The sequence below is a fragment of the Petaurus breviceps genome, unplaced genomic scaffold, assembly GCF_028583685.1.
Source record: "Petaurus breviceps papuanus isolate PSGF00001 unplaced genomic scaffold, PetGlider_PUasm1.0 37, whole genome shotgun sequence".
In the NCBI taxonomy this organism is placed as follows: Eukaryota; Metazoa; Chordata; class Mammalia; order Diprotodontia; family Petauridae; genus Petaurus; species Petaurus breviceps.
The window spans coordinates 68,631,718-68,658,346 of record NW_027186296.1 but is presented as its reverse complement, the minus strand read 5'-3'; the positions used below and the strand labels follow the sequence as shown (position 1 = coordinate 68,658,346).

Genomic DNA, 26,629 nt, shown 5'->3' with positions numbered 1-26,629 from the left:
CCCAAAGGCACACAACAGCCTCTTACCATTGATACTTTCCCATAGATTTATAATGAGCCACCTCAATCCTTTTTGCAGCTGTCCTTGTAAGGACAGGAGGTGGAAGGGAAAAATCTTCCTGTCTAACACAGGTAGTGCCTTTGTCTTCCCTTCTCAATTTAGCAACATCTGAATATTCTGACAACCTGCATGTAGAACTTGGGCAGTACAACAAACCTTGAACTAATCTTAGGAACTGATAATAGCAGAAGAAGTGGTACAGTGTGGATGCTCTCTTGCTGGAGCCAAGAGACTAGGCCTGAATTGACTACATGCATCTGCTTGTAAGACGACCCATCCTGGACCTCCAGTAAACTTTTTGGGACCTTTCAATGTATCCAGTGTTTAAATTTGGTGACACATTAAATAAAATCACTCATTGTTATGTTTCCTGTTCATCTGATATTGCAAATATCCTGCCTAAAACTTATACATCTCCAGTATTACCAAAACAATTGCAAGGATGGCCACTTCCTTTTATAGAATTATAATATGATATATCAATAATATCAATATATCAATCAATTACGATAATTATGCTAGATAATATACTTAATATAATCACATACTAGTATGATGTAATTATCTAATATGATTATATAATTATACATAATTAATTATAATAGAAAATATATAATTATATATCAGGATATTATTATATTTTTCTGATTATAGTAAGAATAACAGGTATAAGACATTCCAGATTGTAAATAATGGAAAAGGTACTAATACTACAGAATAAGTCTATAATCACTCTTCCACATGATAGCTTTTCAAGTACTTGCTATCAGATCCTATGAATCTGCTCATCTCTGTGTCATATATTCTTAGTTCTTTCAACCAGTTTTTCTATGGAATGGACTGAAGGCCCCTTCTCCTCCTCCTCTGGATACTATAGATTAAGAAGGCTATTATTGATAAGGACCCAGAACTGCCCACAATATCACAGAAGGGGTATGACCAAGGCAGAGAAGAACAGGATTATTACTTTCTTGGTCTTGAACACTATTTCTCTCTTAAGGCAATCTGAGTTCACATTAGTTTTTTTTTTTAGCTGTCAATTCATATTGAAATTGCACAGTAAACTCCCTCAGTACTTTTTCAAACTTCTGTCTAACCCTATTTTCTCCCTTATCTGGTCCTTATGTAACTGATTGTTTGAACCTGAGTTTAAGACTTAATAGTTATCACTATTAAATTTCATCTTATTTGATTTATCCCAGTACTCAAGTTCATCAAGAACCTTACTGTCACCCAGGTTATCTCTCCTAGCTCTATAATCTGCAAATTTGATAAGCCTGCCATCAATACCTTCAATACAAAATAATTGATAAAATTGTCAAATAGCCCAGAACACATAGATCCCTGGAGCATTCTACTGGAGACCTCCTTCCAAGGTGACATTGAATCATTATAAAATACACTTTGAGTCTGATTAGTCAGTTCTGAATCCATTTAATTGAAGGATCAAATATCCCACACCTTATTATTTTTTTCCACAAGAAGAAATACTTATCAAACACTTTCTTAATTTAATCAAACATCATTGCAAATAAAGAAACAAAAGATAATCTTATGCACATGAAATAAGCTCTCTGATAAGTGGGGGAGAGTGCACATACAGAGAACATGTTACTGGGCAACATAAGTGGAAAGTACTCATAGAAAACAAATGTGACCAGAGGACATTCATGGAAGGCAAACACATCAAGAACTGATGTGTGAAGGGTACACCTGTCAGGGATTGATGTGACCAAAGTATTCATACCTTCAGAGTTAGGACAATGTTGCAGTTGCTGAGGTCCTCTGGTAATGTCATCAGGTTGCTTTTTGCTAGGCTTTGTTTATGATCAAGGACTATAAGCTAATACACCCAGATAGTTTGCAAAAAGGTTGCAAGATGTTCTTGGTTAAGATTCAGTCTCTTCTTTTCACTTCCCGTACCTGGTGCTAATTCAAAGTCCCTGGTCCCAGGCAACTATGTGACTTAAGGATAAGAAATTATTATCACTCCTATCAAATCCTTATCACTCCTATCATATCCTGTGTTCCCAAAAGGTATTTTGATAAAACACTCAGAAAAGTTATACATTGATAGGTGCAATTCTGGGGATGGGGGTCCTTTGATAAAACACTCAGAAAAGTTATACATTGATAGGTGCAATTCTGGGGATGAGAGAGTGGGGGTCCTTGCCCACAGGGAGGCACCCACAACAATAAAAACAGCCTAAAGTGGAATCAACAATTTATCCAGTCTGAATAACAATACCTTCTTCTTAGTGTGGGTTATACATGGAAATTACCAAAAAGTGGGCATTTAGCCCTTCTTCACCAGGTCTCTGTGACTAAGTTCTGCACGTACACTTTAATTATTAATATCATGGGGCCCAGTTACCTTCTTAGGGCCCAACCTCTGGGCAGAATAACTAATGCCTAAAACAATAGGTAAGGTTTAACAGAACTTGCAGTGACTTGCCTATAGTGGTCTGGTGTTCCATTTTGCTCCCTTCTGTGTTTGTTCTATATGGCTTCCTCTGTTGACTCCATGGCATAGGCATTCAGGAATTCATCTAGCCAAGTTGTGTTTTCCCAGGCATCTCCTTGTGGGCCTTGTTGTTAGGTCCTCTGCTACTCAAGAACTCAGCCTGTATCAATAGAGTATCTTGAGTGATGAGCATGAACCCAACAAACTTGGCCTGGAGCTGCTTATCTGATTCTGTGATAAAACAGTCCCGCATCCCAAGACCACATGCCTTATTTTGGGCATAAGGAAACGATACCTGTGAGTCCTGGAGGAGCTGGCAGCATCCTTCAATCACATGCACTTATTAATAGGTTACTGTGTCTCAAGCACTGTGCTAGGTGCTAGGGACACACACACACACACACACACACACACACACACACCCTGACACTCAAAGAACCTTGTTGCTCCTGTTGTTCAGCTGTCCATGGGATTTTCTTGGCAAAGATCCTTCAGTGGTTTGCCATTTCTTTCTCCAGTGCCATATGGAGGTTAAGTGACTTGTCCAAGGTTACACAGATAGGAAGTTTCTGAGACTGGATTTGAATTCAAATCTTCCTGATTCTCAGCCCAGCACTCTGACCCCTCAAAGAGCATACACTCTTATTGATGGAGACAGTATGTGTATATGTAAGCAGATGCTGAAGAGTATAAAATAAACACAAGGGAGTTAAATATAAAATAGGGAGGGAGGAGACTAAAAGATGGGAGAATCAGGAAAGTCTTCCTCTGAAAGGTAGGATTTGACTTGAATCTTGAAGGAAGAAATGTGGGGTCAAGTTTCTGGCAAATACTGGGTATGTCAACCCTGGCCAAGTCACTAACCTATCAGTGCCCAAGGGAGTTTGCTAAGACAATAAATTTCAAAGAAGGTTCCCAAAAGCATCGACAGAGGAAATTTCCTCTCTAGGAATTATTGATACCGATGAAATCACAGAGCTCCTTTTTTTTTTAATGGGGGTGGGGAGGGAGGAAGGGGGGGAAGGGAAGGAGAAGAAGAGAGAAAGAGAGAGGGAGAGAGAGATGAGAGATTCTATGAGATAAAGGTCAGATAGGTGTACATTCCAGGAACAGAGTTTGGCTAATGTGAAGTACAGCCCTTCTCACTCTCTACTCACTATATTATTCTATTTTCTCTATTCTCTTTTCTCTCTGTCCTTCCTCTCTCCCCTCTTGCTCTGCTTTTCTTCTTTCTTCTTTCTTTTTCCCCTTTTCCTCTTTCCTCTGCCAGTGACACCCATTGACATTGCTCTCAACTAGGACAAATAGATTGAACTCTGATTTAAAGAGTTTCTTCCCTCCTGATTTGTACTTTCCGTGTGAAAATGTCTTTTAGGGGTTTTTTCAATACGGTATCATGCCTTAACTGCCACTTTGTGGTCTCTTTTCTTAAACCAGAGAGTTCAAATACTGGCTTCTTTTCTAGCCTGTCCAATATTTCATCATTTCTGTGCCCATATCTCCACAATCTCCAGTTCTACAAATTTCTAAAATTTCAAAGATTTCTGAACTATTGGAATGCTTGGAAGTCCTCTATTTCATTAAAGATCCATTTCTTCCTATTAGATTAAACTGATTTTTGCTGAATAACTTATTCTTTGTAACCCTATTTCTTTGCTTTCTAGAATATCACATTTCATGCTGTCTACTCTTTCATATAAATCTTGTGTGAGCCTGATTGTCCCTTTGGTATTTGAATTCTTTCTTTCTTGCTGTTTGCATTATTTTTTCTTTGATGTAGAAGCTTTGGATTTTAGTATAACGTTCCTGAGATTTTTTATTTTCAGAAGGTCACCTTTCAGAAGGTGACTGAACCAATTCTTTCTATTTTCACTTTGCCCTCTGGTTCTAAAAAATCTATGTAGTTTTCTTTTATGGTTTCTTGAATTATGATGCCTAAGCTTTTTTTGGGGGGGGAGGGGGAAATGAGGAGGAATAATGGATTTCAAGTAATACAGTGGTTTTTAACTTATCTCTCCTTGGTATGTTTTACAGGTCAGTTGTTTTTGCTATGAGATATCTTACATTTTCTTTGTTTTTTTTTCCAGGCTTTTGAATTTGTTTTTGATATTTATTGTCTCATGGAGTTATCATTTTCTGTTTGGTTTGTTCTAATTTCTAGGGAATTCATTTCTTGGGTAAGTATTTGTACCAAGTTAGTGTCAAGCTATTGATTTTCTTTCCAGTTCTTTCTTCTATAACTCTTATTTCTTTATATGTTTTTTTTCTTTCATGATCTAATTTGATTTTTAAAATAATTTTTGTTTCTTTTAAAATTTGCTTGCTCTCTTCCCAGAATTTTAGTTAAACTGCTTCCCAAGTTGGGTTTTTCTTTGGGTTTCTGCTTATAGATTTTTGGAATTATTTTTTTCTTCTGGGCATCCCTTTCACCACTGAATCTATGGTGGGATTCTTTCTGCGTTTGCTCATTCTTCCAGTCTACTTCCTGACTTTAAACTTTATGTTAGGGCCGTGCTCTGCACATGTCTGGGGTGAATATCTGGGCTTAATCTGTGTCCCTTGGGATCCTCTTGCTACTTTCTTGTAGTATTGAGTGTGTTTATTCAGAATCTCTAGTATTTCTTAGGCTGAGACCTGCAAGCTTTCAGTACCTACAAAGTGGTCTATTGCAGGGAAAAATCTAATTTTTGCCTCCTTTCCCCTTTCCCCCTTTGTTTGAACTGTGTATTTTGATTTAGATCTAAGCCAGTGGTATCAAACTCAAATAGAAACAGGGGCCACTCAACCATATATAAGGATCCTGGTGGACTGCATGTTGACAGTTTTAAAATATAAAATTATTTATGCTTTATTGTATTTTTATCGATTTTGCTAAGCATTTCCCAATTACACTTTGATCTGCTTTGGGCTATACTCACGAGTGTTGCCTATTGTGTGTTTGATACTTCTGGTCTAAACAACACATCCCTGGACCTGCCCCATTTGAATTTCCAGTATATTTCTGCAGGACTCAGCTACCATCAGACACCTCTAATGCTTTACTTGTTCAGAGAGACAGAACTTCCCATTGGTCTGAGATTCTTGTCCTGCTTATTCTTCTGAAGGTTTCATATTGGGCTGGATACTGGAACTGAGATCCTGTTCTGCTTCTGAGGTCAGAGCCACAGAGTTGCTGATTGCTTCTGAATTTATGTCTTGCTTAGTACACACCCTAGGGATGAAGCCACTCTTCCTTCTGGAGTGCTGTCCCTAGGTGTAGTGCAGGTGCCTTCTTCAGTCTATCTTGGATCTGTGACCCAGAAGTAGGTAATGAATTACAGACATTACAAGTAGCTCCTGTTCCTACATCCTACATGAAGTCAAGACCCTCCTACTTGGGTATGGAACCTCATCTTACCCTGGTTTCTTGCACAACTTCAGTTCTCAGTTCTTACCTACTGGAATGTTCTACCTGCATGCTACTAGCTCGACCTAGTTCTCAGTGTCCACAGACTTCTTTTTTCCTATGTTGACTTGGATTGGAAATATGACTATGATTTTTTTTCCCCTTGGATTTCATAATCAGTTGTGGCCTGATTTTCTAGATCTTTGTGGAGACATTGTACTGGGGAGTTTGGCTATACTTCTTCCTGTTGTGGCAACATTTTGGTTCTGCCTCAATCCCTTTATTTTACAAATGATGAAACTAAGCCCCATTGAGGCAAAGTGACTTGCTTGAGCTTGCAGTTAATAATAAACAGAGGAAGAATATGAATCCATATGCTATGACTCCAAATGGATATACCTTCCATTCTACCATGCTACCCCCCTAGGTTTTTTTTCCTTATTTCTAGTAGTATAATAAAAACGCCTATTATATATCTTTAGCTGGCTATTGCATTTGAATATATCACTTGAATTTGATTTGGCCTGACTGCCTGATGAAAAGAGCAAGTGATGAGAAGCTGGTAGTCCTGCTATAGCTTTTAAAGTCATTGTATCCTTTCTCTCTGTTCCTCCATTATACTTTCACAAAGATATCCTTTTTTTTGGGGGGGGGTCTTTCCCCACCCCCAGGCCTTGCTGTTTTTGAATCAGACTTTTGCACCTTCTAATAATAAGGAACAAAGGAGCCTGCTTATAAAAAGAAGAGATTACCATTTAGCTTCTTTGTGTGTGTATATGTGTGTTTTTTCTGGCCTAATTAACACCTAAGGGAAAATGCTTCCTTTTAAAGTTTGGTCATCTTCAGGGCTTGGAAAAAGTTGGATTTCTCTATCTATCTTGCACAGTGTAATCCCTACTGTAGGAACCAACCTGGAGGAGAGTATTATTTTCTCCTTTTTTTTTCTCCCAGTTGATTTCATTAGGGAGCTGGTAAAACTTTCCATTGCTTGTATTTAAATGGCAAGAGAATTGCATCTTGGTTCTAAGTTTGCTTTTCAGCATCCATGGCATGTTTAGGGCTAGGAGATGAACTGTTTTCTTATAATTAGCCTCTTCTTTTCCTCTGTCTGCCCCTTACTGACTGTGACACAATTCCTAACATAGGGAAGGACCTAAAGAGTTTATTAAAACATTGCCATATATTTAATCTCTAGAAACTCAAGCACAACCCTTATTGCCTCTACTAGCATAGGACTTTTAATGTGGAAATTAATATTTAGGCTCATGGGATCTGGATGGCTAGGTGGCTCATTGGATGGAGTGGTAGGCCTAGAGTCAGGAAGATTTGAGTTCAAACCTGGCCTTAGACACTTACTAGCTATGTGACCCTAGGTAAGTCACTTAACTCTACTTGCCTTAGTTTCCTCATCTGTAAAATGAGCTGGAGAAGGAAATGGCAAGATACTCAAGTAGCTTTGCTGAGAGAACCCCAAAGAGGGTCACAGTGAGTCAGAGAAAACTAAAAAAAAACTGACTAAACTATAATAATCATGAGATCTAGGTCTGGAAGAGGCCTAAAGATAATTTTCTACTTAGTCCAATAAGCAGACCCTTATTAAGCTCTTATGTCATATTATGTTTTGTTTTGTTTTTTGTCTCTTAGTCTTTTTATCTTGGGACATTACTTTGGGGCATACCATATAAAATGTAATATGTCATGTTATGTTTTTTTTTGTCTCTTTGTTACTTTGGGGCATACCATATAAAATCCTAACACCCTGAAACATACTTAAAGTAAATCCCCACACAGTGTACAATCTTTAAAAAAAAGTTTATTTTTTTATTACTGAAACTTAAATACACAACAAGAAAAGAAAAAGAAACATTATAAGCTTAAATATTGAAACTTAAACATAAAATTTTAAAAAGTATGTCATATGTACAGCAGAACATAAGAGAGGATTCAAAATATATAGCAATAACACAACATACAATCTTAAAAACAATTATGGAGAGGTGGCTCAGTGAATAGAGCACTGGACCTGGAGTCAGGAGAACCTGAGTTCAAATATGGCCTCAGACACTTCACACAAAAAAACTAGCTGTGTGACCTTGGGCAAGTCACTTAACCCCAACTGCCCTCCAAAAAGCAAAAAAACAAAAAACCAACCAATTATGGAAAACAGCTTAAAAGAGTATATGCAACTGATATGTTGGATCTTTTACTTGAAGATTTTTCTATTTGCTAAAAGGACAGATAAATGTATTGTATGGTAGGAATACTATTGTTGATCTGAATCCCTCTTGTTTTCTATATGAGGAAACTGAGACAGACTCAGAATTTTAACCCAAGTTCTCTGAACTCAAAATGAGTACTCTTTCCTGTGTGCCATGGTATCTCTGAGGTCAGTTTTCAAAGATTCATGGAATATTAGTGTTGAAAGGAGCCTTGGAAATCATTCAGAACCTGAATGGTATAGATGGGAAACTCAGGGCCAGACAAATGAAATCACTCATCAAAAGTTAGGTTATTAATGTTAGAGAAAGGACTAGAACACAGCAATTCCAGGTCTCTAACTCCAGTTCTCTTGGTAATTTATTTATCCCATGACTCTTTACTAGAGCTCTGGACTCACACAGATTGGGTTTAGTCTTATGGAAACTCAAACTCTAGGACAGGGCTGTAAGTATGGAGCAGCTTTATTGGTCTATGGAAGACGGGGTGTTCACTGGAGAGGGAAAGGGTCTTGTCTTGATTGTTCATGGATCTGTATGTAAGCCCTTTGAATTTTTATGTTAAATTAAATAAAACCTCTCCTTTATTCTGTTCTATTTTATCCTGCTTGGGAGCTGAGGACCCTTTCCTTTCTGGGAGATACTTAGATATGAGCCATATATTCTGATATTCTTAGAGGAAACTCTAGATAGAGGTACAAACCATTATAACAGATTCATTAGTTAAGCAATTCTGTTCCATTACCCTCCCCTTCAGAGTGTTCCTCACTCCAGACAATGGACTAAATCACATCAAATCAAGTAAAGTCTGTACCAAGCTCGGTTCTAGGCTCCAGAAAACAAATACAAGCCAGAGAAAAGACTGTCTCTGTCCTCAAGAATTCTAATGGGGGAAGATAACATATAAAAGGAAGTTGAAAAGGGGGTGGTGTGGGTAGGGCAAGGTACCTACCTTGGGGGTATGAAGTAAGACTGGGTGCCCACCTTAAATAGAGAGTCTGAGAAGAGTCATCCAGTCAGAGGAATGGGTCACAGGGGCTGAGGGTACTTACCAGGTATAAATTCCAGGGCTGAAATGTTGATCTCCTTGGGTAAGGAATTTTCTGGGGCATGATGAAGGAGTTCAGATTACACTGAGTGAGGTCACCCCCTTAGCACTTACACACTATCTTTTCTTATCTATTCATTAAATTCTATTACTTTTTTATATTCAACAAATGTTTATTAAACACCTCCTATGTGCTAAGCTCTGGAGATATAAAGACAAAAGAAAAAACTTTACTGTCCTCAAGGGAGGGATTCTATTGGGATAATAAAGTCTATACCAAAATAAATAAATGCAAATATATGCAAAGTAATAAAAAAGTAATTTGGGTGGTGGGTTGGGATGTTGGAGGGAAGGGGAAAAAGAGGTTGCTAAGGAAAGGCCTCCAGGAGGAAGTGATACCTAAGCTGAGTCTTTAAGGGGCTTAAGTACTCTAAGAGGTAGAAGTGATATGGGGGAAGCATTCCAGGCACTGGGGACAGACTGGGCAGAAACAAACATGCTGAGAGCGGAATGGCTTTTTTTTTAAAGAGTTATTAGCAAGTAGGCTTGTTTGGCTACCAGAAAGTATACCGGAAGAGGAGGAATATGAAATCCTGTAAGAAAGACATTTTGGAGCCAGGCTTTTCTTGTGTCAATAAGGAGACACAAGATTTCTTGGGCAGGAAAAACAATAATGCTCCACTGCTCAAGAAACATACTGTAACCTCATTGGTTATTTCTTGGCAAATTCCATTTCCTTCTCCAACTCATTTTACAGATGAGGAAACTGAAGCAAAAAGGGTTAAACGACTTGTCCAGGGTCATACTGGATTGGAACTCATGAAGATGAGTCTTCCTGATTCCAAGTCCAGTGCTCTATCCACTGTACCCCCTGGCTACCCAAGAGGTATGTTTTAGGAATAGCAATTTGGTAGTTCTGTGGAGGATAGGTTGGAGATGGGGAGGGACTAAAAATACAGAGGCCAGTGAGAAGGCTATTGCAGTAGATCAGGTAAGAGAATTATGTGTGCCATTATGCTAAACTTAAACTAAAGTAATAGCTGTTGAATGAAGACAAGGAAGTAGACACAAAGAGATTTTAGGCAGATAGAAGCAACGTAATTTGGCAATAGATTGGACATAGAGAGTTAGGGAAACTGAAGAATCAAGGAGGATTGGAGGGGTGCTGTTGCTTTTGAAAAATTAGGAATTTAGGAAGAAGGGTAGGCTTTTGGAAGAAAGATGGTTCCATTATGGACATTATGAATTTGAGATAGTGTAGTGGAAACCACACTAGCATACCCAAGACGGGTGCTAGCACAGGTTCTTAGATCTGCTTTACTAGAAAGATAACTGTTTAAGGTGTCGAGTCTTTTTTTAGGGGCAGCTAGGTGGCACAGTGAATAGAGCACTGGCCCTGAAGTCAGGAGGACCTCAGTTCAAATCTGGCCTCAGACACTTAACACAAAAACTAGCCGTGTGACATTGGGCAAGTCACTTGACCCCAAATTGCCCTCCAAAAAAAAAAGTCTTTTTAAAATTACATTCACTAGTTCAGGGGGAAAGTCAGCACACGGAACTTCAGAGAAAATACAAACAGAGAAAATACAAGCAGAGAAATAAAGACCAACAGATAGGGCTCTGACTGCCTGAATCAACTATATACTTTACATACATCCCTAGGTCAAAAGAGCCTTTACATCTGAGCAGTTGGAGAGCTCTGAACATGCTCAGAATCTTGACCAGGGAATCACAAGATCCTTCTCATAAGCAAACCCCCAAAGCAAAATGCCAACTCAGAGTATACACAGACTTCTCAGAGCCAGAAGGCTGAATCACAACCCTCATGACTGAATGTCGAATAAGAAATTAGCTAAAGGTGTGAAAGCCTTCCTAAAAAGCAAGCCTCTCCTAAGCAAGCTTCCCTTAGTGGGCTCCATGTGAGGCCTATTAATGGGCAGGGAAGATCTTACATCCCATTAATGTTACAGATGGCTATGAGATACGCAAATAGAAATGTCCTACAGACAGTGTATGGTGATGAAGGACTAAAGCTTAGGGGAAAGATGAAGGCTGGACATATAGGTTTGGGAATCATCTGCCTATACATGATCATTACATTTATGATAATTGATGAGATCACCAAAGGAAAGTGTATCAAGAGAAAGGTAAGGAGGGCCAAGGATGAAGGGCTGGGTCATTCTCACACATAGGGTAGGGCATATGATTTAAGAATATTTGGGTGAAAAGGAGATGAATTGGTTAGTGGTCCAGGCATGTTTTTTCTTCATTAAAATGAGTGGAAATAGGATTTTTAAAAATAATGGCTTTTGACCTTGTGGACAGTTTTCTCAGAGCAAATTTTGCCCATTCAGCAAGAGATAGATGTATGTTCTATAAAAGTTACAGTAGTGGAAATAACAACTGGGTGACTTGGTAGGTGTAGAGTCTATAGAAATCTGGATGAGAACCCAGGTGGGCTATGGAGACTCTGAACCTGGCTATTAGATTCCTTGTGGAAGATGTGCCCTCAAAGGGAGGAGTTAAGGAACTAAAGAGCTACAAGAACCACCCTACACCTAATGTTTCTTTGATAGCCCAAATAAACTTCACTCATTTGCCTGAGAAACATAAAGTGAGAGCCCCTGGTTGGTGTTTCATGAGGCCTAGCCACAGTGAGTGCAGTGAGTCCGACAGCTTTTCATACCTGACCCCTCCTTGGAGACCCAGGCAGGCAGGCATTTGTGCAAATGAACAGTCTAGAGGAAGAACTATTTGAGGAGCAAAGAAAGCATGCCAGATTTCTGTCATTTTTTCAATAATGGCACACAACCAAACAAAGCTGGGCTTTAGTGAAATTCAGTGGAGGAACGTTTTCATGAATTACTCAGCAGGACCCAGGATGACTATTTTCCCAACAGTCTCTCTGGGCTATATTGTACTTGCTGAAAGCAACGCTGGAACAATGCCAAGTCAATGGAGAAAAAGTGAAGTAATGGGCTATATTCAAAGCATAGTTTTCTATTCTATTCCATTGGGAGTGGGATTGTTAGACTTTTCATGACATATAGAAAAGGGGACTGAGAAGGAGCTTTTTCTTACTTTTTTTAAACCTTGTTAATCACTGGCACACTATAGTACCTGCTCTGCTAATCAGTACTTTTTCCCACATACATGTCCATCCATTCTGAGATTCTCAACTCATATCTACTCTTTGGATTTTTTTTTAAAGCAACGGGGTTAAGTAACTTGCTCAAGGTTACATGGCCAGTTATTTCTGGGTGTGGTGCTAAGTATCTGAGCCCAGATTCGATCCCCAGGTCATCCCGACACTGAAGCCGGTGCTCTTACTCTCTGTGCTACCTGGCCGCCCCTTACTCTTTGTATTTTTATCACCTTTCTGGTTCTTATATAATTTCTAACTTTGTCATATCCATAATAATTCTTGAAGTTTAAGTGTCATCCTTGGTGGGGGTAGCCCTTAGATTAAAGGGGCAGAGCGGGAGGAGAGAACTTTCTTCCATATGAATATGAAGCCTTTAGGTTATAACCTCTTTTCTCAGATTTGGTTATCAGTGTGGCATTTGCACAGTGTGTTAGTCTCTATAGGATTACAGAGTTAGAACTGGAAGAGACTTAAGAGATCATCCAGGCTAACTTCTTCATTTTACAGATAAGGAAACTGAGACTCAGAGAAGACAAGTAGTTTACCCACGACTACACAATTCATGTGTCAGAGCTAGAATCTGAAGCATGGTCTTTCTGAGCCTTTATGACTGCACAGAAGACTCTGTGGGGAATCATGCTGTCTTCTCCCTTTCTGCCTTGTACAATACCTTAAACATACTAAATGCTTTTTGAATGGAAATGTCCTGGGATCATACAATTTAGATATTAAACCAATCTCAGAGATCCCTGAACCTGCTCATTTTACATTTAGCAAATTCACAGTGTACCAGATTCTCAGAGTTGGAAGGAGCTTCAGATGCCATCTAGACCAACTGGTACTAAAATAAGAATTATTTATATAGCATATGCAGCAAGTGGTCATCTAGCTCAAAGACCTTTGAAGAGGAGGATATATTATCTCTTGAGGCAACCCTTGCACTTTTTGATAATTGTTAGGAAGTTTTTCCTGAGATAAGCCTAAATCTGTCTCATTGCAGCCTCTCTCCAGTGCTCCTAGAACTACTAAAGGGGCTAAACAGAGAAGGTTATTCTCTCTTCTATATGAAGGTTCTTCAGATATATCAAGATGCTATCATGTTCCCCTTTTGTCTTCTCTAAGCTAAACGAGCCTGCCCTCATGCATGCCCTCCAATGTATTAGCATTCTTTCTAAAATGTCATGAGGGCAGCTTGGTGGTGGCAGAGTAGATAGTGCACAAGGACTGGAGACAGGAAGACTCATCTCCCTGAGTTCAAATCTAGATTCAGACACCTACTAGTTGTATGACCCTGGGCAAGTCACTTAACCCTGTTTGCCTCAGTTTCCTCATCTGTAAAATGAGCTGGAGAAGGAAATGGCAAACCACTCCAGTATCTTTGCCAAGAAAACTCCAGGAAGGATCATGAAGAGTCAGACATGACTGAAAATGACTGAACAACTAAAATGTCATGCCCAGAATTGAATTGACTAATCCAGATACTAGTCTTGCCAGGACAGAGTACAGGAAGACTGTAACCTTCTTAATCCTTAGCTAATGCAGGTTAAAGCCACGTTACCTTTTTTTGCCTGCCATATCACATGTTGATTAATATTGAACTAAGCAACATTTTAGTGTACTTTTATTGCACTAAAAAGCAAACCACTTCAAACCCTCCAGATGTGTTTTTTTTTCAAGTAAGACTGTTGTCTATTTATGCTTTTTTCATCCTGTTAGGAAGTTGATTTTTGAACCCGAGTGCAAGACTTTAACATTTATTACTACTGAATTGTATCTTATTAGCATTGGTCCAATGTTTTGACCTGTTGAGATCTTTTGGAATACTGGTTACCATTCACTATGTTAGCTATTCTTCGTAGCTTTGTGTCACCTGCAAATTAGATAAATGTGCCGTCTATACTTTTATCTAAGTCATTGATAGAAATATTAAGTGGTTTGAGCATAGACATCTGGGACACTCCACTAGAGAATCCTTCCAAATTGACACTGAATGATTAATGACTACTCTTTGGACTTAACCATTCAAGCAATTCGGAATCTAATTTTAGTATGGGCTAGGGCCATGGTTCTCTACCTTGTCTACAAGAATAACATTAGAGACTTTGGCAAATGCTTTGGTAAAATTGAGGTAAACTCTTATCTATAGGATTTCCCTAATCTACCAGTTTAGTAACCTTGTCATAAAAGGAAATGAAATTAATCTGTCATTTTCTGTTCCTGATGAAACTCTGTTATTTCTTTGTGATTAGTTTCCTTTTATTAGCTATTTGTTAACCAGTCTTAGTAGTATTGTGCAGTATAGATCCCCTTACCTTCCTGCCCCACCCTGAATTGATCAAGATTATTGGCTTACAGTTTTCAGACTCAATTTTCTTTCCCTTAAAAATATTTTAAGAACTTTTATCTTTTATTTTGTAGATTTCTCCAATTGTCCACAGTCTTTTAGAGTTACTCAATAGGCTTTGAATTCTAATCAAAGGTGCTGCTTTTTGTAGTTCATTTGGCTATAGTTCATGTGGGGTTGGTAAGTTGAACCCATAGACATTCTCTTGTTATATACTTACTGATTTTGGAAATCAGCTCCCTGTTAACCATCTTTTTTTCAAGTTCAAAGGTTACTCCTTGGCAGAGTAAAGGGAAACAAAATAAAATTGGTACATTTTGCTTTCTTTCTCTTTCTTTCAGTTATCATCCTATCTACTTGTGCAGTGCTCCTAGCCTTTCTTTGATCCTCTTTTTTTCCCAAATGTAGCTGAAAATGCTGTCTGTTGTCCTGTGCTTTCCTAACCAGCCTCTGCCCTTTTAACATTATTCCTATAGGATGGGGCCATTCTTTGGTTGTCATCCTCCAACACCCCCTTTAGTTTTCATCTTCTAGTTTGGTCAATCTGTTCTCTTTAGATGAGTCTGCCTTCTTTTCCTTCCTCATGTAAATTGTTTCTTTTCAATTGGGCTTCCTTCCACTTCAGAATTTTAGTCCTTGAAATCCTATATATTCTCAAGGCAGCATGGTATTGTGGATAAAGAATTAGACTTGTAGTCAGGAAGACTTGGGTTCAAATTCTACCTCAGATACTTCCTAACTGAATGACCCTTGGCAAGTCACTTAACGTCTCTGGGTCTCAGTTTCCTTATCTGTCAAATGAGGTTAGATCAGCTTGGACTCTATTATACCATTTAAAGATCCTTTCCAACTCTAAATCTATGATGCTCTTTTTCTCAGTCCCTTGAATCCTGTAATCCTAGAATCTAGATGCATGTCAGACGAATCCAGATTCCCTCTTTCTTGATCATGAATTTTAAAATGGTGTGTCATTACCCCTCTCCTCATTTCTACCATTTTAGACTTAGCAAAAGTGAGAATTAGGCTGATAATAGAATTTCCTCTTATTTGTCTTTCACTTTTAGAGGAATTAAATTATGATCAAGGGACATCAAGAAATTGTGAACTGCTCTGCTGTTGTCAGAGACACACACACATACATACAAAGATAGAGAGAGACAGACAGACAGAGAAAAAGAGAAGTAGAGACAGATAATTCTTCAATTCTTTAGTAGATCCAGAGTGAGGCCCACAGAGTTGAGATGACTTGTCTAATGTCACGCCAGTGGGTTAGTGGCAAAGTCGAGGCTTCTGATTCATAGTCTAATACTTTCCCACTATTTCAGTTTCATAGTCATATGCTTCCAAATATCTAAGTTTGTTAGAGATCATAGTAAAAATATAAAATGCTAAGTTCTTTTTTTTAAGTAGGCTTTTCTTTATTAAAGTCACTCAGAACTCGATCAATCAATATACATTTTATTATCTCTGTCAAGCATCATGCTAGGTTGTGAGGATACAAAGCCAACAATGAAACTACTGCTTTCAAGGAGCTTCCATTCAGTGGATGAAACTATATATACACATATGTTGTTGTTGTTCAGTCATTTCAGTTGTGCCTAACTCTTCGTGATCTCATTTGGGGTTGTCTTGGTATAGATCCTGGAGCAGTTTGCCATTTTCTTCTCCATCTTATTTTACAAATGAGGAGACTGGGGCAAACAGGGTTAAGTGACTTGTCCAGGGTCACATAGCTAGGAAGTGTCTGAAGCCAGATTTGAACTCAGGAAGATAAACCTTCCTGACTTCTGGCTCAGCACTCTATCCATTGTGTCACCTAACTGCCCAGTATACACATATAATCATAAACAAATTTTACCACCTGAGGGAGCTTGTGAGAGAGTTTGGTCAGTTAGTAGCATTGCTTTGCCAGTGGGTGGCACAGGGGTAATTGATGCTTTCCACTGCTATGTTACTATACGTGTATAGCTTTCTCACTTTTATCTTCACCCTTGGAGATTAGGTTTTGGGGAAAAAAGTGGCAGGAATGTTCTAAGTCAATTTCATTAAAAGTAGTTGCCTTTTACCCCCATGATGTTTTTGGTTGGCTGCCTCCTTTAAAAATGAAATGAATTTAGGAGTGTCAGGTACTTTTGCGAGGCTTGTGAATGTCAAACATTTCCTCTCTCTCCATTTTGCTGTTCTTGACTCAGCCAACAATTCAGCTCAGGCAAACAAATATGTCTTTTGTTTCTTAAAGGGGAATCCCCACTTTCTCCTATTCATAAACCTAAATATCAGATAACTTGGGTATTCATTGGCCAATAAATTTAGGGTTAGATGTGAAAATGAACATTTAGGAAAAAATCTTCAACATCCACAGCGCCTGCCTTTCACAGCCTAGTGGGAATGGGTGGGAATGGCACGTATGTCCCTGTAAGTTAGCAATAGCTCATACTCATAAATGTTAACATTTATTTAGCACTTACTATCTGCCAGGCACTGTGCCAAGTGCTTTGAAACTATTATATATGTGGTCTTCACAACAAATCTGCATTATCTCCATTTTATAGTTGAGGAAAGTAAGGCAAACAGGTTGAGTGACTTGCCCCAGGTCACACAGCTAATAAGCATCTGAAGCTGAATTTGAACTCAAATCTTCCTGACACTAGGAAGTAACACTCAGAATAGTCACCTCTCCTTGGAGAGAGGAAAGGGGAAGGGAATTGGGCATTTCTATCTTTTCTTCTTGCTCATACTTATTTTTTCTAGCTTTATAAAATTTTTTTTGGTAATTTGATTGACATGTTAAGTAAACTAATTTAGCAGAATTATCTTTTTTCCTTTACTCATAATTGATCAGTTATATAAAGTCTTCACAGTCCATGGTTCATGCTCAGATCAACCCCATGATGCATCTCTGCCTCTGGACCATCTCTATGCTCACACGGGCAGCCCCTTCAGTGGCTCTTTTTCCCATAAGGCCCTTCCAGTTCAAGGTCTGAGGCAATAGGGGTAGGTTGTCCCAGGTCAAGTCCAAAAGCCACAGGAGCTTGGGGAGAAAACTATCCAAACTTAAGGCAACTTTTATGATTCTCTCTCACTCTCTGTCCATATCCCTGTGGGCCCAAAAGATGAGTTACATAAAATACATATGAAGTAAATACAAGGCGATTTTTGGGGGGAGGTACACTAACAGTTGGAGGGTAGAGATTATTAAATACCTCTTATAGGAGGTCAAGTCTGAACTGAGCTTTGAACAAAGCTAAGGATTCTCAGAGTCAATAGTGAGAAAAAGAGCAGAGTTGGAAGATGTAATGTCATATGTAAGGAACCATTTTCTTTGGCACATCAAGTACACGGAAGGAAGTAACCAAGTTGTTTGTACAAATGGATTAAAGTCCATAAAATTAATCTACAAACAATTTGTTTGGCTAATGGTATGATGGCTTTTAATCTCTGGTCCCATTCACAGACCCAGGTTAGAAAGTCGTGCTTTATATAGTAACTGAGCCCACAGGTCCAAGTGGGACCTTCTGGGAAGTCTCCCTCTGCCTTGATGCCTCTGTCAGCTGCCAGCTGCCAATACCTTCTGAGCTATTGGCAAGCCCTCCCCATTACAAGTGGCCATGTAGCCCTATCTTACTCCACGTTTCCTAATAACTACTCAAGCTTTCCCCTGCACTTTGACAGGTTTTTCCCCTACATTGAGAGGGAAGACTTCTCAATTTCCCTTCTCCCGGGCTGCTTGACCTTTAAGCACTCAGTAGAGCTAGTTACAGATTTATGGCTCTTGAATCTCTCCAGATACAAAACCTACAGTTTTAACCAGATAACAAAAGGGAGGCTTTTAAAGTTATGAACACAAACTTACCACAACTGAAAATAGAATAGCATTTCAACCTCGCCTCATTTTGGTCTCATATTTGAAACATAACCATTTTTAGCTCAATGTTTTTGGAATATGCAGGTCCCCTGACATTGTTCTCTAACATGTACAAAATGGATGTTCAATAAGTGTTTTTATTGATTACAGGAGGCTCCTTGAGAACAGACACTGCTTCACTTTTGTCTTTGCATTCCAGGTGATGTGGCACAAAGCTACTTGTGCTGGGATTTCACCTTTTAGGCAGGGGAACAAAATGATATTAATACAAATACTGACATTTAGATAGTGCTTTAAGATTTGCAAAATCCTTTTCATGCCAACTCTATGTGATAGGTACTAATTATTGTCAACCTCATTTTAGAGATGGAGAAACTGAGCCTAAGAAAGTTTAAGTGACTTGTCCAGGGTCACACAGCTAGTAAATATCTGATGAAGGTTTCTGCCCTACGTCTTCTTATCTTTAGCCTAATACTCTGCTATCTTCTCTCTGTAGCATTATTCTTATACTGTGATGAAGACTTAAGTGGACCAGATGAGCTCCTCAAAGCATAGCCAGTCACAGTTTTATTGGACTTTGAGGATAGAATTAGCCTGCAGTGCATCCCTTCTGAGGTGGCCAGCTTCTAGCCCAACATTCTGATAGGGAACCAGTAAAGCTATATGAAGATATTGGGCTGGTTTCATGAATTTATTGGTTTGTTTTGGTTAAAAAAAATCATCTGAACTGCCTGTGGGCCACCACTTAGGGCTTCCCCCTATTGGTACCATTAATTCATGGAACATAAAGAAACCAAGAAAACTCTTATAGCTAAACAATTTCTGCAATGGAACAGCAATGTGATGGAGTAGACAGAACCTAGACTTTAGGAAAATTTGGGTTTGAATCTTGCTTTAGATACGTAAGAACTGTGTGATTTTGGCCAAGGTCTTTAAGCCTTTATGGACCTGTCATTTTTACCTCTATAGATTCTAATCAACCCTATGATGAATCAGGACAGCAGGGGACTGATGTGAAAGCATGCTGCCCATCTCCTGGCAGAGAGGTAATGAACTCAGTTGCAGAATGAGGCATATATTTTTTGGACATAATCAATCCAGGTTTTTTTGCATATTTTTTTTAAACAGAGGTTTTTTTTTTCCTTTTTTTTATGGGAAGGAGGTGGAAGGGGATAAAACAGAGTTTTATATTATAAAAATATAAAAAATAAAATTCTCTAGGCTTCCTTCTCATGTATGAGGATCTCAAAGTATTTTTCAGCTTTTAATCTTTGATCCTATGAAAAGGGCTATATTTTACATTATAGAGTTCAGAAAAACTAGGTTTTATCTCATAACTCTGCTGATTGCCACCTGTGAGACCATGGGTAAATTACTGCAGCTCTTGGGGACTTAGTTGCTTTTTTATGTCAAATGAAGAAGTTGTATTAGATGATCTTTAATATCCTTTTCAGTTCTAAAACTTACAAAACCTCTCAGAACCTCAATTTCCTTGTATGTAAAATAATATACTACCTACTTCACAGAGTTGTTATGAGAATTGAGATAATATTTAAGGCATTTTGTAACCACAAAGTAACATATATTTGAGCTATTATTTCACTGAATAGTTCAATGGATTCAGTAGATTCATAAATAATCTGTATGTTTTTTTGGTCCAACAAATGGAATTCCCTAAATCAACAGATCACAAATGCTATGTGACTGAGCAGATCATAGGATCATGGACTGGGAGAACATAGCTTCTTATTTGAAATAAAATTCAAAGTCATCTAGTCCTACCTCCTTTTTTATAGATAGGGAAACTGAGGCCCAGGGAGGTGAAGTGACTCTTCTAAGGTCACATAGGTAATAAGTTGCAGAGCTAGGATTATAACCCAGATCCTATGACTCCAAATTCAGTTTAACTCTTGTGGAATTGTCTAAGACATGCAGAGGTTGGGTGAATTGCCCAGGGTCACGTACATACTTAAGTGTCAGAGGCTGTATTTGAACCTAGATCTTCCTATCTGTAAGTCAAGCATTTTCTCTGCTATATTACACTGCCCCTTGAAAGCCATTTTAGAAATATATCTTTACTCCAATTATAGGTATAAGCACCAGAGTTGTTCTACTCTAAAATCTTAAAGTATTTCAACAGCAGTTTTCTTTTAACTAGATGCATTCCAATCAACAATTCAATAATTATTGAGTGCCTACTATGAGTAGGACACCATGGGTCTTACAAAGATCCATGAGCCCTGATTGTTATCTTCAAGAATGAAGGACTTATTTGATCTTCTAGCCTCTTTCAGATGAGGATCACACATGAGTAATAAGTGAAATGAGACAAAGTGGGATGAATAATGGGTATATGCCTGGGTAGAGTGGGAAGTCTTAAACCTTCTCAGATTGAGCATAGTGACTCTATCTGAGCTTGTCATATGACTGTTGGCCATCAAAATAATGACACCAGTTTTTTTTTAGATTATTAATAAAGTTTGAACTTTGTCTCACCAAAAAATTGACTATCGTTTGAACGTGAATACTATTGACTAATGTTAGAGAAAGGCCACTGCTTAGAGGTCAAAGCAGTGTTATTTTGTGGTTACTTGATCCATTTTCTTCAAGGAGTTCAATCCATCTATTGATTTAGTAGGGAAACAATTCATGAGTCTCAGTGGGGCTGGACATGGGCATAGGATGAATGGTATCAAAAGGGACAGTAATGAGCAAGACAGAAAACAATCCTTTCAGGATACAATAGGACACAGAATCAAACTGGCAGAAAAGCACGAAATTGGGGACACTGTCAGCCAGAGCACAAGCATAGGAGAATAGCTTCAAATGAGATAGTTCCTTTAATTCTAAATCAGCACAGGGCCAATGAGGCAGAGGTGAAAGGCCCAGTACTATTTCATCTGTTGAGAGAGTCTCGTGTAGAGTCAGCATGGTATGTGTGTGTGTATGTGTGTGTGTGTGTGTGTATGTGTATGTGTGAACCATTCCAGAGTGTAAGCACCCTGAAGGCATGAACTGACTTCTTTTGATCTTTCTATCTCCAGCATCTAATGGTGCCAGTCACAGAGTGGGTGCTTATTACATGTTTGTTGAATCGATTTGGATTAAATCAGTCTTTTTGACCCCAGTTATACAAATGAGGCAGCTAGGTGGTGTGCTTGATGGAATTCTGGGCCTGAAGTCACATCTTTGTGAGTTCAAATCTGACCTGGATACTTAGTAGCTGTGTGACCCTGGGCAAATCATTTAACCTTGTTTACCTCAGTTTCTTCATTTGTAAAATGAACTGGAGAAGGACATAGCAAACCTTGCCAGTATCTTTGCCAAGAAAAGCCCAGATGGGATGTGAAGAGTCAGATTGTTGATTGAACAACAACAACAGTAAAAATGGGCAAAAGTAATGTTGTTTTATAATGGTCAAGCATTTTCATACACACATATCTCATATGATCCTTACAGAAAAGGCGGGGAACCTTTCAACATCCTTATTTTCTTAGAATCATGGAATGTTAGCATTAATATGCAATGATAAAAATGATCTAACCTCCTCATATTACAGAGGAGGAAACTGAGGCAATAGGGGTTAGATGACTTGTCCAAGGTTACACAGCTAGTCAGTAGCAGAGAGTGGATTTGTAACCATTTTTCTTCTCCTTACCTCTATCTTGATGATCTTAGATAAGGCGATTTGCCTCTTGAGGATTCAGTTTCCTCATGTGGGAATTGTACTAGACCACGGAGGTCCTTTCTAGCTCTAAATCTGTGATTCTGTGATCTCATTTCAAGTTCAATGATCTTTCCACTAAACCACAGGCTATTATGAAGGTGCTTTTTGGATAATTTATTTTTAGTTTTAAACATTCCCTTCCATAAGATTTTGAGTTTTAAAATTTTCCCCTTCCCTTTCCTCCCTTCTCCTCAAGATGGTGTGCAATCTAATATAGACTCTACTTATACATTCATATTATACATATTTTCACATTAGTTATGATGTAAAGAAGAATTAGAACTAATGGGAGGAACCACGAGAAAGAAGAAACAAAACAAGAAAACAACAAAAGAAAGGGAGAGCAAATAGTATTCTTCCATCCGTATTCAGACTCCAAAGTTCTTTCTCTGGATGTGGATAGCATTTTCCATCATGAGTCTTTTGGAATTGTCTTAGAACCTTGTATTGCTGAGAAAATCTATGTCTATCAAGGTTAGTCATTGCACAATGTAGCTGTTACTGTGTACAATGTTCTCCTGGTTCTGCTCATTTCACTCAGCATTACTTCATGTAAGTGTCTCCAGGTTTTTCTGAAGTCTTCCTGCTCATCATTTCTTACAGTACAGTAGTATTCCAATACATTCATATACCACAACTTGTTTAGTCATTCCCCTATTGATAGACATCCCCTCAGTTTCCAATTTTTTGCCACCACAAAAAGAGCTGCTATAAATATTTTCTGTACATGTGGGTCCTTTTCCCTTTTTAATGATACCTTTGGGATACAGCCCTAGAAGTGGTCTTACTCTGGGTCAAAGGGTCTCCACAGTTTTATAGTCCTTTGGGCATAGTTCCAAATTGCTCTCCAGAATGGTTTGATCATTTCACAACTTGACCAGCAGGGCATTAGTGTTCCGAGTTTCCCACATCTTCTCCAACATTCATCATTTTCCTGTTTTGTCATGTTAGACAATCTGATAGATGTGATGTGGTACTTCAGAGTTGTTTTGATTTGCATTTCTCTAATCAATAGTGATTTAGAGCATTTTTTCATATGACTACAGAGAGCTTTAATTTCTTCCTCTGAAAACTGCCTGTTTATATCCTTTGACCACTTATCAATTGGGGAATGACTTTTCTTATAAATTCACCTCGGTTTTCTGTATATTTTAGAAATGAGACTTTATCAGAGATACTGGCTGCAGAAATTGTTTCCCAGCTTTCTGCTTCCCTTCTAATCTTGGTTGCATTGACTTTGTTTATGCAAAATTTTTTCAATTTAATGTAATCAAAATCATCCATTTTGCACTTCATAGTGTTCTCTATCTCTTGTTTGGTCATAAATTCTTCCCTTCTCCATAGATCTGGCAGGTAAACTATTCCTTGCTCTCTAGTATTAGCCTTTATATCTGCAAAATATACCCATTTTGACTTTATCTTGGTATAGGATATAAGACGCTGGTCTATGCCTAGTTTACGCCATACTATTGTCCAGTTTTTCCAGCAGTTTTTGTTAAATAGTGAGTTCTTATTCCAGAAGCTGGAGTCTTTGGATTTATCAAAGAATTAATTACTATAGTTGTTGACTATTGTGTCTTGAGTTCCTAACTTATTCTGTTCATTCACTGCTCTATTTCTTAGTTGGTACCAAGTAGTTTTAATGATTGCTGCTTTATAATACAATTTAAGATCTGGTACAGGTAGGCCACCTTCCCTTGCATTTTTTTTTTCATTAATTCCATTGATAACCTTGACCTTTTGTTCTTACAAATGAATTTTGTTATTGTTTTTTCTAGCTCTCAAAATAATTTTTGGTAGCTTGATTGGTATGGCACTGAATAAGTAAATATGAAGGTGCTTTAATAAATGCTTATTGATTGATTGGTCAGGAGATCATAGATCCAACACCACAGGCTTTTTAGCCAGTTTTGAAAGTAAACGTATAAGTCTAAAGTATTAAGAGAGCAAAGCTAAAGAGAGTCAGGAGATTTGTCTTTCCTTTAAATGGAATTTTTGTTGAAGTGTAATGGAGTGGGGTGTGTGTGTATGTGTGTGTGTGTGTGTGTGTGTGTGTGTGTGTGTGTGTGTGTGTGTGTATGCAGGGGGTAGTGATGACCTTGGGAACAGCAAAGGGAAGAAGATGGATATGCTGGATGTATTGGTTACTGGAAGACATTAGTCTTTTCTTAACCTATTGAGAATGGAAGCAGCAGGCCATGAGGGCACCATTTAATGTAGGAAGACTGTGGTGCACTGAATGGTTCTCCAGTGGCCTGAGGGTGTGAATAAACCTGATGAAGCACTTGACTTCCAGAGAATGACTCAGATAGGAGGGTATCACTGAGAGCTCTGCTTGAAAGCTGCAATTTATTTTAAACATGTCCTTATTTTCAGATTGAATATATTTGCCTGCAGATAAAGGTGAGGTATCTCCTCCTTTTATCCCCATTTTCCTTACTGCATTTTTGAGCATATGTATTATCACATTTAAATGGCTACTTTTGCATCTCTGGGATCTTTAATGTATCAGAAAGGGATATCAGACAGAATGGATGAGGCCCCTGTGCCTGGAATGCGTTGTCTTCTCACCTCTGACTCTTGGAACCCTGAGTCTCCTTTATAACATAACTCAAGTGCTAATTCCTAAATGAGACTTTGCCTGATTCCCCCTCACCTGGTTATTATTGCTGTCTCCCTCCTGAAATTGGCATAGACTTTGTATTTAGTTCTCTGCATACAAAGCATTATAAATTTAGACATGGCAGAGACCTCCTTTAATAATATATACAGCATATCTTTCTTTAAGGCTGTCCTCAGAAAACAAACAAAATTGGAGCCAAGATGGCAGAGTAGAAGCACGACCTTCCCGTGGCTCCAGCTTCCACCTTCCCCAATCCATGTAAAAAGGGGACTCTAAACAAACTTTGGAGCTGCAGAACCCACAAAATGACACAGAGAAGCTAACCTCCCACTGAGGACAGCCCGGCAGGCCAGCAGGAATTGGCCAGCCCAACGCTCTGGGAGCCGAGCCCAGCACAACACCGAGGCTTTAGCCCCAGGGCGGGCCTGACCAGCCGCCTGCCAGAGGGACTCCAGATCAGCAGCAGCTGTGGCCGTTTCCAGATTTATCAATACATAGATGCGAAGGACAAGGTGAGAGGCCAGTGCAGTCTGGACTTTGGGACCCAGTAAGTGGGAGTGCATGGCTTTTACCCCCGGGGTGAGAAACCGCTGAGACGCCAGCACAGCCAGCCAGCTCCTGGCCTGCAGAGTGTAGGGGGGCCAAGCACCAGTCTGAGGGGTCATCGCTCTTGCTTTAACCTGCTTGGATCTGGATTGCAGTCTTGGGTGGAGGTCCTGGGGTGTGTGTCCAGCTTGCCAGAGTGTGTGGAGACCTCAGACAGGGCACCCATCTAATACCTCCAGCAGCTGAGAAAACCCCAGCGTTTGGGACGAAAACTCCCCTGTCTGGTGGCAGAGTCCTTCTGTGGCAAAAAAGCCCAAAAGTCAAATAATTGAGTGGCAAAATGAGCAGGCAAAGGAAACAAAGCAGACAGAAGATTCCAACATTACACTCCTATTTTGGGGATAAGAAGGAGCAAGGCATGGAACAGGAGGAAATCAGTGAAGTCAGAACTCCTGCACCAAAAGCTTCAAAGGAAAATACAAGCTGGTTACAGGCCATAGAGGACCTTAAGAAGCAGATAAGAGAAGTGGAGGAAAAATTGGGAAGAGAAATGAGAACAATGCAAGAAAATTATGAAATGAGAGTCAACAGCCTGACTGAAGAAAATAATACCTTAAAAAACAGACTGACTCAAATGGCAAAGGAGGCTCAAAAAGGCAATGAGGAGAAGAATGCCTTAAAAAGTCGAATTTGTCAAATGGAAAAAGAATCTCAAAAGCTCACTGAGGAGAATCATTGCTTCAGAATTAGATTGGAGCAAATGGAAGCTAGTGACTTTATGAGAAATCAAGATACTGTTAAACAGATCCAAACAAATGAAAGAATAGAAGGCAATGTGAAATATCTCATGGGAAAAACCACTGACCTGGAAAATAGATCCAGGAGAGATAATTTAAAAATTATTGGACTGCCTGAGAGCCATGACCAAAGTAAGAGCCTGGAAAGTATCCTCCAGGAAGTTCTCAAAGAAAACTGCCCTGATGTTTTAGAAGGAGAGGGCAAAATAGAGGTTGAAAGAATCCACCGATCACCTCCTGAAAAAGATCCCAAAAAGAAAACTCCTAGGAATATTATAGCCAGGTTCCAGAATTCCCAGATTAAGGAGAGAATATTACAAGCAGCCAGGAAGAAACAATTTGAATATTGTGGAAACACAATCAGGATAACCCAGGATCTGGCAGCTTCTACACTGAGGGATCGAAGGGC

At 38.9% G+C, this 26,629-nt stretch overlaps 1 protein-coding gene across 1 annotated transcript in view; it reads left to right on the top strand.

The window, feature by feature from the left end:
• MTHFS (methenyltetrahydrofolate synthetase) overlaps positions 1–26,629 on the top strand; it is a 253,028-nt gene that overhangs the window by 160,194 nt on the left and 66,205 nt on the right. Inside the window, exon 3 of the mRNA XM_069098673.1 lies at positions 19,497–19,573. Within this exon, the coding sequence (XP_068954774.1) occupies positions 19,497–19,573 (77 nt within the window). The remainder of the gene's footprint in view (positions 1–19,496; positions 19,574–26,629) is intronic.